The following is a 16,547-nucleotide window of genomic DNA, read 5'->3' on the forward strand; positions in this document are numbered from 1 at the left end:
TATTTTGAAGATACTCGATACTAAAGAACACTTCAAGTATTGAAACCACTGTGAGACTGGGCGCTCGATCAGACGGTAGTACAGGCCCTGAGACAGCTCGGCTTGTAGTACCGCCTGAGTTCCCTACCAATTCCCCTGCCCGTCGACGGCAACCACAATTCCAGATTCCCTTTTTTTTTCTAAACTGAAGGAGGCAATGGTAAGTGGGTGGTCACGAGGTACATTACTTTTGAGCATCGAGTGCGTACTACGAAGCTGCTAAGCCTACAGAGAGATATGAACAAAGCGGAAACGCAAGGCGAACTCGCTGTAGGGATCACGCACACTGCGGTACCCGCTTTTCCCGCCCTTTGCCATCCGCCCCCGTCTCTGCGGCGTTTTATTCTCGTCAAACAGTGCCCTCAATGTCCTGTCGGACGCAGTAACATGCACAACCCAGAACCCCTGGGCTCCGCGTGCTGGCTCTCCTTGGCGGAAAGAGCACAAGCTTCCAAGGCTTCATCTACCACGATGCAGTCGGCTAACAACATTCTTGTATGGTGCCGGCGTTTGACGGAAAACAAATCCATCCTTTATAACTGCACAGGGAAGAGGCTCACTCTAGACTTCTTTTCTGGAATAATATGACGTCCAAAATTTTATGAAATGCACGACATGAAAGCTATGAATGCAATTTTCCAGCACAGTTCGAATAACAAGTTATGCGTTGTCAAACAAGTTTTTTGCGAAAACCATTTGAGCAAACCTTGAATAAAACTTGTAGATACCTCTACTTTCAAAAAATAAAACTTGAATTTTTTGAAATATGCGAATTGATTGACGCCATATTAGCCACTTTCTGTACTTCTTTTATCTATAACCAGCTCTATTTCTCCAGCGATACTAGTAAACCTCGAGTTTTCTAACTACCTCCAGGATGCTTGAGTCAACGCGGCTGTAGTTCGCTCTTACACGCTGATAAAAGACACCTTAATCTAATGAAACACTGCGATGTGCTCGTGTGCGTATGTAGAGAGGCCTTTAATTCTCTTTGGCATCGCTTTTAGCACGTCCACGTCGCGCTTTTTCCGGACTAAATAACGTTCAGCCATTTTATTTTTCTTGTTTTCCTTCTAGCTTTTAACAATATGCAGAGCTTCAAAAGTTTGTTATCGCACTAATGGGAGTATAACTGCTGAGTTCGCTCACAGGTCGGTTCGCATGAAGAGCATTGTTAAAGGAAATATTTTGCTAGGCTGCTTGTAGAAGCAATCGCTAAACTGTAACCATAGCTTCAATTCACTGTGAAGTTCTGACAAGGACAGCTGCCCAAACAATTACTCTGTGCTGGTGTATTCGCTAAAGATTCCACAAAGTACGGTAAAATTTACTAATGCCGCTATTCGTATTAACCACCTTTATTATGTTAGGATTTCAGTGATGTATCGAAGTATTGACGATACAGTACTGAGTATCTGTATCGAAACTCGATTTCGTTCCTGTATCTTGTATCGGCATCGGAAATACAATTTTTCATAGTATCGGGTATCAGCATCGAAGATACTTTTTCGAAGTATCTTACCCAGCCCTGAATCCTGCAAAGTGATGGGAGCTATTAGCCGCGAGATCGACCTAGAGGTGGCGCCACCGTCGCTCCGATAGTGGGGATCGGCAGCCTGCGGCGCTCGCAGAAACGCACGCGGCGTATGTCTGCTTCCGAGTTTACGGCGGGTTTGTTGGCCAGGAAACCGTGTCTTATGCAATGCATTAGCGATTTACTGTTTAGACTGTTCCAATATTGTAGAAAGCAGACAAAAATCCGTGGATTTTGCCAATGCAGCAAAAAAAAAAAAAAAGGATGCACGGATTTTAGGAAATTAAGGCACGCAACCACGCGTCTTTTAGATTTACTGGCATTGCTTTGCACGCTTTTGCGCTGTATGGCGCTCACAGGCCTGATACTTGGGCCTGAAGGTGACATATCTTATCGCCTTTTCAACAGCGTGCGCGTGTCTTATACGTGTGAGAAAGGCAAATTTAGTGTCAAGCCCACGGAGATCACGGTTCGTGCTCTGACCTGCAGTACTTTAGATTGAATCGATGCAGCCTGGTTCATTAAATCGTACTCGACTCGAGGATTACGCAGGTTAAATATAGCACTGACAGCGTACTGCCCGGCGGGTTGCCGTAGACTGAGTGGACATCAACTCTGGCTTGACAACCAGGCACAAGTATTCCCCCAAAATGAGATTACGCCGTCACTGTACAGGAAACCACGCCGCACAGGAAAGCTGACTGCTCTCGTGTAGAGCGATGAGTGGACTAAGTTTGCCGAGCTCACAATAAGGCTGATGCTTCTCGCGGCAGATAATCTGGTGTTGCACTGTGAAATGACTCAAATGATTTCGTGAAACAGAGAAGTATAAGGAATTTCTGATGTGTATGATGTTTATAATTAGTAAACTAGTAGTGTAATTATTTTTTTCCCATGACAATGAATTTCATCATGTGACAGAACTTTTGCACACTTGACAAAATGTAGGACTATCAGCGATTAATTTTCAGTAACGTTTAAGTGCAAGCTACGAATCAGTAGCTACGAAGACATCGTAAAAAGTTAGGTCGCTGTCATGTTCTGGCAAGAAATTTTGAAGGATGATTTCTTTATCATTGGGATTATTGTTAAGCAGTGACTTGGGGCGGCTCTGCCGTTTACTTCCAAAGCAGCTGCCGGATATAAAACTATCCTGAAAGAAATGCAGTTAATCTTATCACGACAGTACAAAGACAGACATTGATTTATGTGTATTATGTAATATTAGTGTAACAGGGGCTGGGAAGATTTGTTTCTCAAATGTTCAAGCATTTCTCTAAAGCGAATTGTGCTCATTACCACTGTTACTGATGCGCAGAATCCTTCAACAGAAAAAAAAAAAATGAGATGAAATGCATATATGGGTTTAACATGCGACATCGGCTATATGACGGATGATGTAGGGGCGGGCCTCGGTGTCGTTGACCACGTGGGATTGTTTAACGCGCCGTCAAATTCCACAGCCGGGGAGCGCCTTTCGAAACGGCCGGGATCGAACTCCCGTTTCTCGAAATCAGCAGTCGAGCGCCCTACCTGAGGCACCCCGACAAAGGTTTAACAGCAAAAAACAAAAAAATATTAATAATTATAATAATAATAAAGAACTCAGACAAATCTATCGTGGATACCGAAGGCACAGAGTGGCTTGTTCAAACTGGGTTTTGTTATGCAGCAGTCTGCGGTCGTATGTTTCAGTAGTTGCGGTATTCCAAACAGAAATGGGTATATGCGATTTTTGAGCGTTTGCTTTAAGTTTTATTGACGGCAGCAACCTGTTCTGCTTTGACAAGGCGCCTAACAATAGCAGCGTTTCGTTTGAGGCACCGCTTGTCAAAGAATCTCAAGCGCCGAAGACCGCGACTGATGATATGTCCTTTCCTGCCTGACATACTCGATATGGACAAGTATATATATATATATATATTTTTAATGGAGCGTGCGGTAATGGCCTCTACATATTTCTTTTTCAAGAAGCAGACAAGTAAGCGAAAGCGCTCAGGAACCGCGAAGCAAACAAAAAGAACTCTTGTACACGCCGCACGCGCGCACGTAAATCCCTGCGCGCTGGCACGCGACGCGAACACGCATCCACACTTCATAGGGTTCGCCACTATGACGCTAGGTGGCGACTCTGCTCGATCTCGAGGCTAATAGCGCAGGCTCCCAACACACGCGTTGTTTGAAACGTGCGCGAAGGTCATAATTTTTTTTAGCCACAGCACTGCCGACCGAAACCACTTTTTCGGAATTATTAACAGTAATATGGCTATCAACAACGGCCAGCTACGAAAAAAATCTCTATGTGCGGCTAGGCGCGTCATTGTAATAGCCAAATTACTAATACAAATTAGTTGCCCAGCAGCCAACGTGATTCATCTGTTATCTTATGTCCTCAGTCACTGGTATTACAACGCCACTGAAGCCATGTCTGCACTTTTCAGCAAGCTAATTTTACCAAAATTCTGGTTCTCCATCGCTCAAACAGCGGATGCCTTTGGGGACAAACAGAAAGAATAGCTTCCAACGAGTAAGCGTTTGCTTTCTTTTCGCGCTTTCCTTTGTCAATAATCTGCAGGTTGCCGAGATCCACGTGAACTTCGATTATGATCCAACATCGTACGACAACGACATCGCGCTCGTGCAGCTGGACGAGCCGGCGGAGCTGACGCCCCGAGTACGACCTGTCTGCCTGCCAACGGACCGATCTGCAAGGGTGCATCTGCAGGAAGGAAAGCTCGGAGTGGTGGGTGCACGCAGGCAGCTCCACGCAAAAACTACCTCGAGTTTCTCGTTCTGTGCGACAAGCACATCGCTGAATCCAAGGGAAATTAGAGCACTTACTTTGCAAGCCCTACCTCAGAACCCGGTCTGTGAAGTAACACGGCGTTGGTCTGAGATTGAGATGAAAAGCAGTAGGTTCAGTATATAACAGAGACAAAATTTTTATTGTCTCCACCTTTTCAGTTTTCTTGGAGATCGCTTCTAATACTCAAAGAGCTGTCGAATAATGTACAATACTAAATTATCAACATATGATGGCACGGTCGAGCTTTCCGATGTGTACCAAGGTCCTGTTTTTAAAGGTTTTTTTTTTTTTTTTCCTGCGGAGAGAGAGAGAGCAGAACTTTTTATTTATTCCAGCGGATGAAGAGGCTTCGGCCCTCCGTCGCTTGGGATGGATTGCGGGTGCCCCGCCAGTGTAGAGACTTCCACAGAAGACCAATGGTCGCTTTTTTTGCAAGAAATAGCAGAAAACTATAGATCCTCGAGGATCCATCTGTGGATATATCTGTCAATCGTTATTCTGCAGTCTCACGATATGCAAAAAGAAAAAAAAATGCGTTCGTAAAAAGATTCCCTTTGAAAAAAAAAAATGCGCTCGTCCAGAATTTACGGGTATGTGAATAAAAACCCTCGTGCGTTGGTAATGGGAAGTTCTCCACCCGTGTCCGGAACCGCGTATCAAAAGTGACCGGTAAGTGATACAGATGGGACACAGTCAGTGGACCCCATCGACATTAGGGAGGCCGAGCTGGCGGGAAGGATGCGTGAGCGTGGGTGTGTCGTTCCAGGTGACCGGCTGGGGCCTGACAGAGAGCGGCGAGTACGCTGACGTGCTGAGCGAGGCCGTGCTGCCCGTGGTGCAGAACGAGAAGTGCCAGGAGGCGTATGAGCGCGCAGGCGTGCCGCTCACCGTGTCCGAGGCCATGTTCTGCGCGGGCCACGCCAACGCCACGTCCGACGCGTGCAGTGGCGATTCGGGTGGTCCCATGGTGTTCCTGGATGACGCGGTCACCACCGAGCGGCGTTGGATCCTCGAAGGCGTCGTGAGCTGGGGCAGTCCTTCCGGATGCGCTGTGGCCAACCAGTACGGCGGCTTTACGAGGGTCTTTGCCTTCCTCCCGTGGATACGGCAGTTCGTCTGAGCGCCGGCATCCGCTGTCTGCTTGCACGAGTGCCGAGCAAAGCATGCGTCACTGCGCTGCGGGCGGTGGCTCGAGCGCACTGGAAAAACTCTTGCGCGACCCGCCCACATAGGAGGACTCGCACATTCTATTCAATCGCACAAAGACCGCTGAGTGGAGACTCTTACTGATTTTCTGCTGCAAACGCATTTCAATGGAATGTGTTCAAGTAGTAGTAGTATCTGCCTGGGGGTTTTAACATACAACCCCGGAAAGAAGAAATCGGTGTCGCTTGACAAGCCTGACACTTTGTGTTGAATGATCGGAGGGTCTGTCATACGAGTGTGCACTTTTTAAAGATCACGTAAGAAAAGTAACGCTGATGATCAGGCAACAAAATAAAATGTAAAAATTACGTCTGTTTATGAACGTACGGTTGGAATACTGATCGAAATAGAATTTTACAGTAAGTTGGTTGGTCGTATCCGCGTGTCTCTACACCGCTAGGGGTATATTGTGTTTGCTACACTAAGTCACTTTGTAAACTAAGTCATTTTCAACCCAATTTTAATTTTTTGTGTGTATGTGTTGAATATGCCAGAGTGGAAGCTGCAAGTGATGTTGCTAGAAACTGTGCTGCTATATATAGCGCCATCCTTACCACGTTTCCTAGTTTTGTAAACATCAAACCAGATGCAGATGCTACACAAACTGGAGGCAATGCAGAATCTCCGGTGTGTGTTAAAGTCAGTGCTATTCCATTCTAACCATTGTATTTACCGGGAACGAAAGACAAGGCGGGAGCGTAGCTTTTCAAGAGCGAATAAACTCTCAATTTTTTTTTTCTCTCTCTCTTCAAGCAAACGCCAATAACTGGAAACGCGTGAAGCTAAAATTACTGCCTAAATAAACCACAGTATTCAAGACTTCCTTTCGTTATGTCCGAATTATTTTTGTCAAGCACGCAAAGAAGGCTCTACATTGCTATTAAACTGCCAGTTTAACATTTTTTGTTAGATGGCAGTTAAGACCATGCAGTGGTCCGAAATACTATCCCACGATACACTTGCCGCTCCTTCCGCGACGCCGTTGCTGTTGTTGCCTTGTATCGTGTGTGACGACTATGCCGAAATGAGAAGTTTGACATTGCATGAGAGTAACAAATTAAGACCTTAATATAGCCGTTGGTTCTAACAATGAACTCGTGGGGTTCTAAATATAATAACAACTTTGAGGGGTGTTTTTTTTTTTTTTTTTTTTTTCCAAGCTACCGCTAACGGCGGATTCTGGCTGCGTGACCGTAGGATCCGACATATCGGGCGCAGGCACATCTCGGACAAAACCAGAGGTGCGCAGCGGTTTTTGAGCACTGTGTGCCGAAAGTATGTCGGGAACAAGAGAAGCGCGGCAATCGTAATGCCTCTTATCGTGGAAAAGGGGCCATCTAAGTCCACAAACCTGTGTGATCATCCGCCCGCCCAACTTGTGCGCGTGCTTCGGCTGCGGGCTCAATCGTGCGTGTCCGCGGAAGCGGCTGCACTGCAGCGCCGATGTGATTGCAGGATGGCGTGCACACTGGGGAGAATGTTCGAAAGATGACCGAGGCGCCAAATGTAGCTTTCAGCGACTTACGTAACGCCCCGAGGCTATCATTTTCGTTCGCCGCTTCCGCGAAGCTACCGTTAGGTTACTGAAGTCTGTACCACAAAGAGCTTTCAAACTAGTGGTGGCTAAAATAGCCACTGTTTCTTCCGGTACTGCCATGCAGCTCGCGTTTTGTTCAGTTTTGGTTTCCGAGTTCTCGATGTCTCTTTTCCTATTCAAGAGGCGTTGTGCGACGATGATTGGCCGCAGCGCGAGACACGAGATTAGTTGGACTTTTCATTCGGCACGCGTGGTCCAGTAAAACGTATCTACCTTTTTAGGGCACGAAACCTTAGTTAATTCGATGGAATTTGGCCACTCTTATTTTAATTCGAACAACAGGCGGAACTCGTATGGGCCGCAACGCACCGGAGATTAGACGATGATCGTGAACGAGCGTTGGTAGCCAACCGAAATGTAAAGGCACCGTATACTCACCAAGGTGAATGTACACTGGTAGCGAAGGCTCTATACAGACGCCCATACCATGGACCATACCGATACAAAACATGGCGGCTTATGGGCACTACAGCGCCCCCTGAAAACTGAAAGGAGGGTAGGGGAGAGAAGAGGTTCTAAATTTTGTGGCGTTTTGATGATACTGGGGGGCGTGAATTATAAAGTGGCATTTTTCTGGATCCACCCTACCGTATTTAAGAGGCCGTCCTTTAAAAGAGGCCTTTCAGCGCTCGCCAACCTTCGTCATTGAGCTGTGCTCGAATCCTTCTGTTTGAGTGCAGTTGACACTCAAATCTGGCAATTAGAAGAAGGCACAGGAAAGGAGCAAGCCAGCACATCTCCCGCTCAGTATACTTATTTGACCTGCAAAGCTCTCGGGTAACTGCACAATGCGCAATACAGTATCGAACAGGTATGGCTCGTATATATTCATGTTTTATTATATCAACCACGAAAATACAAAGATGAAGCATACCAACAAAATTTATTACAAAGCCAGCACCGATCTACGTATTTAAGTGACCGATGCGCATACGTAAATCAGGCTACACGTGCAGACGGAAGCTCACGCATGAAAGTCACGCGGGAAAAAAATGTGTAGTGTGACACCGACAGTACAGTATTTGCCGTTGCACGGTATATCAGCATTTGCATGCTGCGAGCTCAGTTTTATGAGCGCCAAGTGCTTTGGAAGAAACAAAAAGCGTTCCACAATGATGCAAAAAGAGGCCGCACGTCGAATGAGAAAACAATGGACTCACAAAACTTGGAAGCATCCTACCAAATAGCAATAACTGAGAAGCAGCTTGCATGCAACATGAAACCTTCGCAATCGGTAGTACATTTTGAGATGAGCGAGCTAACTTCCTACATAGTGTTCTAGAATTTTGTAGTGCGCTCACATGGCGGCTGCGCTTGATGCACTTCATGTCGACCGCAACAGGTGGCGCTGTTTGCAGCGTCACCTGAAGCTGGACAGCACGGCGAAGTGGGGCGGGTATTGCGAAATTGCTGCTTTGGCCCACAAAATGCAGTATTTGTGAGGTGTTATGAGCTATATATAGTCGCTTTGCGCTCTCTCAGTGTATGCAGTAAAAAAATTACCACCATTATGAGATACCTAGAGGATGCAAGAGCTGTTTTCCAACGCAGACGCAGATGAGTTTGGGGAGAGCTCACCAACACGGCGCGAACGGTGCCGTGAGAATGTGCACAGTTGTTTAGATAATGTCACGCTCAAAGTAACTGTGTTTACGCGGTTAGAATATCACTGAGCAGAAGTTTAACACGACCGCTTAGCGAGACAAACATTTCCGGGATCCGCTAAAGAATGCATGGATAAATCATAGATATGACCGTAGCCTAGCTCAAACGTTTAAACAGAGCATAGCTAGACTGCATGCTATTGACATGCAGACTCTGTTTTCCAGCTTAATGCAAGTTTTGAAGCATAAATGCAGACGTTTACCCCACGGTATCAGCTGGCGAAGAAAGCCATGATATATGTATACCGCGTAAAAAACAACATGGGCTGATCGAGAGGCGGCCTTCTCCAGCGTTGATCTTGTGTCGCAAAGGCTCCTGAAGCATTTCCTTAAAAAAATGTTTTATGCTCAAACATTACACACCTCATAAAGCTTTCGCGATCTTCTGATGTGTGACTCATCTCTTCCTCCTGCTTTTGACAACTCATTTTGTAAAAAAAAAAAAAAAAAAAAAGACACGTGATATAAAACCGACCCCATTATTAATGCATTCTTAATTGTAGTAGCTCAGCTAAATGCTCTCAATTTGGCTCATGCACTTTGCCTTCACAAAGCTCTGCAAATATAAGATATGCTATCAACATGAATGATATTTCTTGCTAAAGCATTCTGTAAATAAATGCCTTCAAACATTTTTTAAAAAAAAAAAATCAGACTGCGCGAATAGAGAAGCCCGTCTATGCTCCTGCATCACGTCGTATTGACCCAATACTCTCATATAGTTCAGATGACACGGTCAGAGCATTCATGCATTCAAGGCAGTTAATTTTCATAATGCTATTTCACTCATATCACACATCAGCGCTAGACTGGTTCTTCGAAGCAGTCAGAGCATCTACCAATCCCGCCACGGTGGCTAAGTGATTACGGCGCTGGAATGCTGAACCCAAGCACCGGGATTGAAATTCCGACAGTGGAGGCCACTTTTCGATGCAAGTGAAAGCAGTGAAAGCATGGCGCCCGTGTACAGTACAGTTTTCCGGGTCCTCTCCTACGGAGTCCCCAAACACACGAGTCGGCACCCGGGTGTTAAACAGTAAAATTAACGTCGACGACGTATTCTAACTCACAGTGCATATATTGGTAATATGATGAAGTACAGAATAAGTAGACATATATTATGCTGAGGCATGCAAAAGGAAAGAAAAATAGTGAGCCTACTGCTACGCATACAACGGTGGCGGCATTTGCAGTCGATAGCCGACAAAGTCGATTCACCGCCGCCACAGTGCTAAGCGACCCAGCAGCCACGATGCGAGAGTTGTTTTTCAGGGGAAGCAGCCGTCAGCGCCCCTGGCGGGCGCCGGGAAATTCAACATGGAGTGCGTCACGGCGGAGTGGTGCGGGGCATAGAGTTTCTTACTCTTACCTAGAAGGAAAGCTGTGCTGCCGTCTATGGGCGTTTACATGGAGTTTCCAAACGGCCAGTTCAGCCACCATGGGCGCTCAAAGCATCATGGGCCGGAGAGCTACCGAGTGCAGAACTACAACTTTTGGCCAAAACTAATGCAAAGATAAACGTTGTTCTACCGTAAATAATGTCTATAAGAGTGAATATTGTGACTATAAATTGTAAAGAGAGAGAGAAACAGCATGTCAGTGTGATATTTATGCTCTTTCTCCTATTGGCTTAGTTTTGAGCAGCACAAATACCAATATTTCGCACTTAATAGGCAAACTTTGAAATAAAAAAAACGTTATGAAAATATTTATGGTTGTGCAATCACTTAAGAAAGTTTTTAGTGGCCTTTTGGGAAACAAAAACCATTTATTGGCGACGTCTGCTTTTGAGCCTTCGCTACTATGGCTTTCGCGGTCTACGTACGCACCTTCAAATGATGATGATGATGAAAAAGAAACATCGCAGTAACGCCACTCCACGTACCTGAGAAAAACCGACTGTCCTGCAACAAGTAGCACACCGGCCCATGATTCTTAGCGCGCCCATGGTGGCTGAAGTGCAGCGCCCTCAGCTTTCCCTCTACAGGTTTTCCCTCTGAATTTAATCCTAGCGCCAGCGGAAATAATCTGAGCGCCGACTGATATAATCTGCGCGCCGTGTAATTTAATTCGAGTGCCAAACATTTAATCATAGCGCCAGCATATTTAATCCAAGCGCCAACCAATTTAATCCGAGTGCCAACGCAATTAATACAAGCGCCAGCGAATTTAATCCAGGTGCCAACCAACTTAATCCACATTGGGAAAATGAATGCGGTAGAGGGCTCCAAAGCACGAAACATGAATTCCAGCAATAGATCGAAATTGAGATCACATTGCAGACCACGCGACGAGTAAGCGTCACATCTGCATGCACTATTTCGCTTTGTTCTTATATCTTGCAACAACCAAGAACCACACGCAGCTGAAAAAATGCGGTTTGTGACACGTCTCTTGCAAATTTTAGCTTAGACGCATGACAAGTCAATAAATATGACTGTCATCTTCTAATTGGCTGGTAAAGTACTGCTTATCATGGGTTGTCATATGCACTGAATCTGCATGCTGATGGCAAGTGCGGCTTCAACACTACAGCCGGCTGTTTTTATGAAATTGCAACCGGTACAGAAATGTATTTGTGTTTTAAATCACGATGTAACACCACTAGCAGAAAAAAAAGATTAGTGCAAAGCACAGTTGGTTCAGGCGTGAAAATTTAAAGCAGAGAAACATTACCTCATTTCACCTCTTTTTCAACTTTTCATTTCACGGCCACTACCACGGAAAGAGAGAGCGCGCCCCTGCATTTAGTCTGGCCGCCACACGGTAGAGTGAATGAAACTTATTTACAGTGGAGCTTACAACCGAGGCCAGGAATAACTACTGGCCTCTCACTATGGTCACCTTAGCAGCTGTACTTAACTTGCCTGGGCGGCAATCCTAGCGGCGTAAGTTGCCAACAATCTATAGGCACGTACAAGCACAAAAGTAGCCGACTTGAAATGCAATTTTATTTTCTGGGAGACATTGGTCAATGTGTAACTCGGAACTTTTTACATATCATCTTCATGCAAAGCTGCCCGTATAAAAATTATGGCGGTCGAAAGCAGCACACTCTACCCTTTGTATTTGCTGCATATATTGGGCAGCGTCGAGCAACAAACTGCGCCGATGGTCCTTTTTAGCCATTCCGGGAGGGGTGATTAGCACCAGGCCTCTCCGCTCGCTGAGGAAAGCTATGACGTCCGACTTGAACTTCGAAAATACTTCCTATATTATAGGGTTGAAAAACGGGCTGCAAAGAGGCAGCCTCTTGATCGAGTGCATCCGACTAGCCAAGCTTGCCTGTTCCGCACGACTGTGAGCTGGAGTGTTGTCGAAAATAAAAACCGCTTAAGAACCAGATTCACTTTCGACATGGGCTGATATGTTGCTCAAAAATTCATTGAACACGACCCAGTGAACCTTGTCGACGGCCGTCCAATGTATGACACCATTTGCTGACATGCAGGCGATGTAGTTAAGGTTTGCTCCTTTGGTGCCAGTGGTCGTCTTCCCCGCAGGCTGTCCCATAACTGCACGACCGAAGCTCCTTGAACACCGCATGTTATAGTTAGTCTCATCAACGTAAAACCTGCACAAGCAAGATTCTTCACGCTGCAGCCATTGCGCGTTTGTTTTGCGGCTGCGTTTCAAGTCGTCTCTCCTCTGAGGCACCAACTTCATGCAGTATTCGTGCGAATCCAGTAGACGATCAGCGCTACTTGTGTTGATGGCGATTCCCGGCAATCCTTCTTACACCGCTTGATTTATTTGCTTTAGCGTGAAAGCAGGGTTGTTATCCACAATATTCTTTAGAGCCGTTACTATCTCATTTCCAAATTTCTTCGATGCTCCGCCTTTCTTCAACGCTTCTTTATCGCTCGCTGCAATGCATCTCGCCGTCTTTAAATTGATGCCCGCGTGTCTGCCAATTTTTTCACATTTCCTCCACGCCTAGACACTTAGAGAATTCTGGCCCTGTCATGCTCGGAAACTTTGCTGTTCTTTCTTTTTGGTGCACCTGGAGGCTTGAACGGCGGTCCCCGTTTCCGGTGCCCGACTAGGATGTCAGAGCACTGCTCATCGGCTTCCATGGAAGAAAATAATGCCCGTTAAAGTTCATGCGAAATGAATGCAAGCATGTAGGCTGCCATCTGCTTATAGTATACGAGTACGCACCATCATATTTTATACATATTTTATACCGCGTGTCCAAGCTAACTTCAGCCAAGGGTTAAAAATAAACCATTTGAGATGGGCCAAAGAAACCACTTGCTGACAGCCACCTGGCGCACCAGGTCTGAACAAAAGGAAGACTTCGGGGAAGAAAGCTTCGACTGTTTGCGTGATCTCGGATACTACTACTGGCTCAGTAAAGCAGACAGCTGAGATTAAATTAAATTCAATTCCGCGTAGTCATGGTATGTCCTTGGATCTCTAGCTGGTACATTTATTTAATCATTTATTCATACTTCATATCATACCCTACTGATGCCGTAAAACAATAAATATCGATAAAAAAACGGTGCAGGCAATTTTTCATTTTGCAATTCTAATTTACTAAGTATTTCTTCAAATAAATGTGATTTGTAAAGTTGGGGAGGCCCTTCTGAAACCCTCATTTCTTTTATTCCCGATAAAGAAAACCTCACGTGCATAGTTTTTCCCACCTCTTTAGAAAGCCTGCGAAATATAAAAAAATGTCACGTGACTGACGCATTCACGCGCTACGATATTGTGGTGCTCTCAACCGTGCATGGTTTGAGTGACAGAAATTAGTGGCGGTCGTGACTCAACAGCCCAGTATCAGTACAGGCTGATAATTTTTGTATTTCGCGGGCTTTCTTTAGAGCTTGGAAAAACGATGAGGCTTTCTTTATCGGAAATAAATGAAATGGAGGTTTTAGAAGGCACTCTCAAATTCTGTAAACCCAGTTATTGTCTAAAGGCAATAGTTCGTAATTAAAAATAATTACTAATTACTTAACTTCAAAATAAAAAATTGCCTGGGGTGAGCCAGTTGGCTGGCAGCTGTATACAATTGTGGTCTCTCTATCCTACCTCAAGTCCCACCTCAAACTAACTGTGAGAAAGGCTTTAATCTTTTTTTGAAAAGAAAAAGATAAGTCACATGTATAAAACTTGACTAATTTTACTAATTTTAAGGACAACAGAGGCCTTTTGTACCATTCAAGTGATACCAGTTTGTGGCTGACCTTTAGAATGTGTTTACAACCTGCTTCAGTCTAAATTCAAGCAGACAGCTTGTACTCAGTATGCTACTGGCCAAGCAAACCTGCTAACTTGGGTGCTCTGACCACTGTAAAATTGGTGCAGCTGAAATCACTGCTTAACTACCCGCATGCACTTTATCACAAAATGCATTAACCAGCGCTATGTCAAGCTTCACAGCACCTGAAGATGAGCAGATGGATGACTGTTTGTGTAGTCAATAATTTCACAAAACAACTCATTGTTGATGGCTTTTGTCCCATGCACTCAAATAAAATAAAACAGCAGTGGAGAAGCCTTGTGAAGTACCTAAACAAAACTGCTCTGCCTTCCTCATGTATGTATTTTTGGCATATATGTTATGCTGATGAGATGATGAAAGGATTTTAACACCTGGCTTACAGCGGTAATTTATAACAAATATTGTTGCTCTGAACAGAGAATAATGGTGACGCCACAGAATATCGCCGGCTGATTCGTTTCAAAGCGTAGGATTTTTTTTTCATGACCACTTTGTCAAAAAAAAAAAAAAAGAAAAAAACAAAACAAAACAAATGTAACAGCCTGAAGCTGCTCCTCACTTTACCAGTTGGCAAATTTCCTAACGCTAAGCAGATATCACGCTAAAATAAGCATTCCTGGTTACCAGTGGATAGCGAATAGTGCAGTGTAATATAATCATCATTATTGGCTAAAGGAAAGTTACTGCGGCGTGGTTGGAGAGATGCGAGAACCCGTGCGTGCGCACGATGTCTTGCCACTCTGCTACCAGTCTGCTGCTGACAGCTGAGTTGGCTCTGTAATAAAGCGGGCTCTGCAGGGCTCAGAAAAATACCTGTCCCGTACAAATGAATGTGCCGTAATGATTTACAGTGCGCGATAACTCGTCCCGCAGGAGCTGTAGCAGACGCTAGCGAAATAAGAGCGCTTTCACCATAGTGCAACGGCGAAAACCCGAATAATGTCGAATGAAACGCCTTCTATTATGGGTGAAGGTCCACATACGTCGGCATAGGAAAAAAAATCACCACTTTTACTGGATAGGCGCACAAAAGCATTGGTACGATGTCGCACTATTGCAAGAAAGCATTGAAAAGTCGACTAGAAGATGTTGCAGTGGCGTCATCTGGCGGTGTCAATGAAAAGCGGCGTGCCCGAGCGCCGTCGTTCGCGCCACCAGAAAGTATTCTAGTTCACTATAGTGCGGGGATACGGCAGTGAGCTCATTGCCCCCTTCTAGAACACTGTACTTCGTGCCATTCCCGGGAGCGCCAGCGTGGACAACGAGACGGCAGCGATAAGAAGCTGCTTGTTTGCCTCTTCGCCAGCACCGCAACGGGGCCTGCAAAGTCTCACCAAGGCCAATGCAACACGCAGTCATCTAGAGGGTTGAAAAATTAAAAAAAAAAAAAAATATTGGCAGTGGCTTAGTTCAGCTATGCCAGTATATACGTAGCGAGAGCTACGTTTCCTTGGCTGAGCTTGTTGTGGTCATGCATGTTTAGCAATGAGAGTCAGATCCTCTTCTGTTGGTTCCCGTTGACGGACTCTTCCATAGGCGCCATCTCGACGGTATCTCTGTTCGGGCGTCTCCGCTGAGCTCTTCGCCTACTTACCCTCCTTCTCTCTTTGCTGTTGCTATGCGCCGATTTTTACGCTCTGCCGGCGGCTGCGTTTCAATGGAGGCGGAACGGAGAGACGTAATTGTGCTGTGCGATGTCTGGGCACGGTAAAGTTCCCCAGGTGGTCGAAATTACTCCGTAGCCCTCCACTACGGCTCTTCTTTCTCTCTTTCTACTTTCTTTCCCACCTTCCTCCCTTAAATTACAGCGCGGTTCAGGTGTCCACAGAGCAAGTGTGACAGATACTGCGTCTTTACCTTCCTGTGAACCAATTTATTATTATTATTATTATTATTATTATTATTATTATTATTATTATTATTATTATTATTATTATTATTATTATTATTATTATTATTATTATTATTATTATTATTATTATTGCGCTCTGTATCTTGGCGTCTCCGCTTGGCGAGGCAACGATTGCTAGGCAACGCTGCAAGGAGTGATGCGACCACGGCGCGTGCACCGCTACAGCGAAAATACGACTTTGCGGCCAAAGTAGCTCTCGCTACAAAGGCTATAATAAACTAGCTAGGCTAATTCTTTCACCAAACAAGGTATCAAAATATTTATTACTATTATATTGATGCATAGCTTTTGTTGTTGTATAACTTCTTTATTTCGAGTGAAATCATCAATGATTTCAGCTTTTGCTGGCCCACAAAAGTTATTGAGCAGAGAGACTTTCTCCTCCTCAGTGACCTACTCCACCGCTCAATATAGTGGCGATTTGCGACGCCCCCTGAGGCACCCCACAAGACGAAGGGGAGATTTCTAGTTAAGGTGAGGGACAAAAATTAAGTGCTGCAAAGTGTTCTGACATTGCTCGTCAGGTGCCCTTCAATCTTAATACGTTTCTGAG

General features: G+C 45.2%; 1 protein-coding gene across 2 annotated transcripts in view; it reads left to right on the plus strand.

Moving 5' to 3' along the window:
- LOC146203299 (clotting factor C-like) overlaps positions 1–6,404 on the plus strand; it is a 29,294-nt gene extending 22,890 nt beyond the window's left edge. For both annotated transcript variants that reach the window (XM_084588657.1, XM_084588658.1), the window contains 2 exons: positions 4,149–4,316; positions 5,146–6,404. In XM_084588657.1, the coding sequence (XP_084444783.1) occupies positions 4,149–4,316; positions 5,146–5,499 (522 nt within the window). In that variant the 3' untranslated portion in view covers positions 5,500–6,404. The remainder of the gene's footprint in view (positions 1–4,148; positions 4,317–5,145) is intronic.
- Positions 6,405–16,547: the final 10,143 nt, after the last annotated feature.

Source organism: Amblyomma maculatum, chromosome 1 (assembly GCF_055883805.1).
Source record: "Amblyomma maculatum isolate TAMU_Amacu chromosome 1, ASM5588380v1, whole genome shotgun sequence".
Classification (NCBI taxonomy): domain Eukaryota; kingdom Metazoa; phylum Arthropoda; class Arachnida; order Ixodida; family Ixodidae; genus Amblyomma; species Amblyomma maculatum.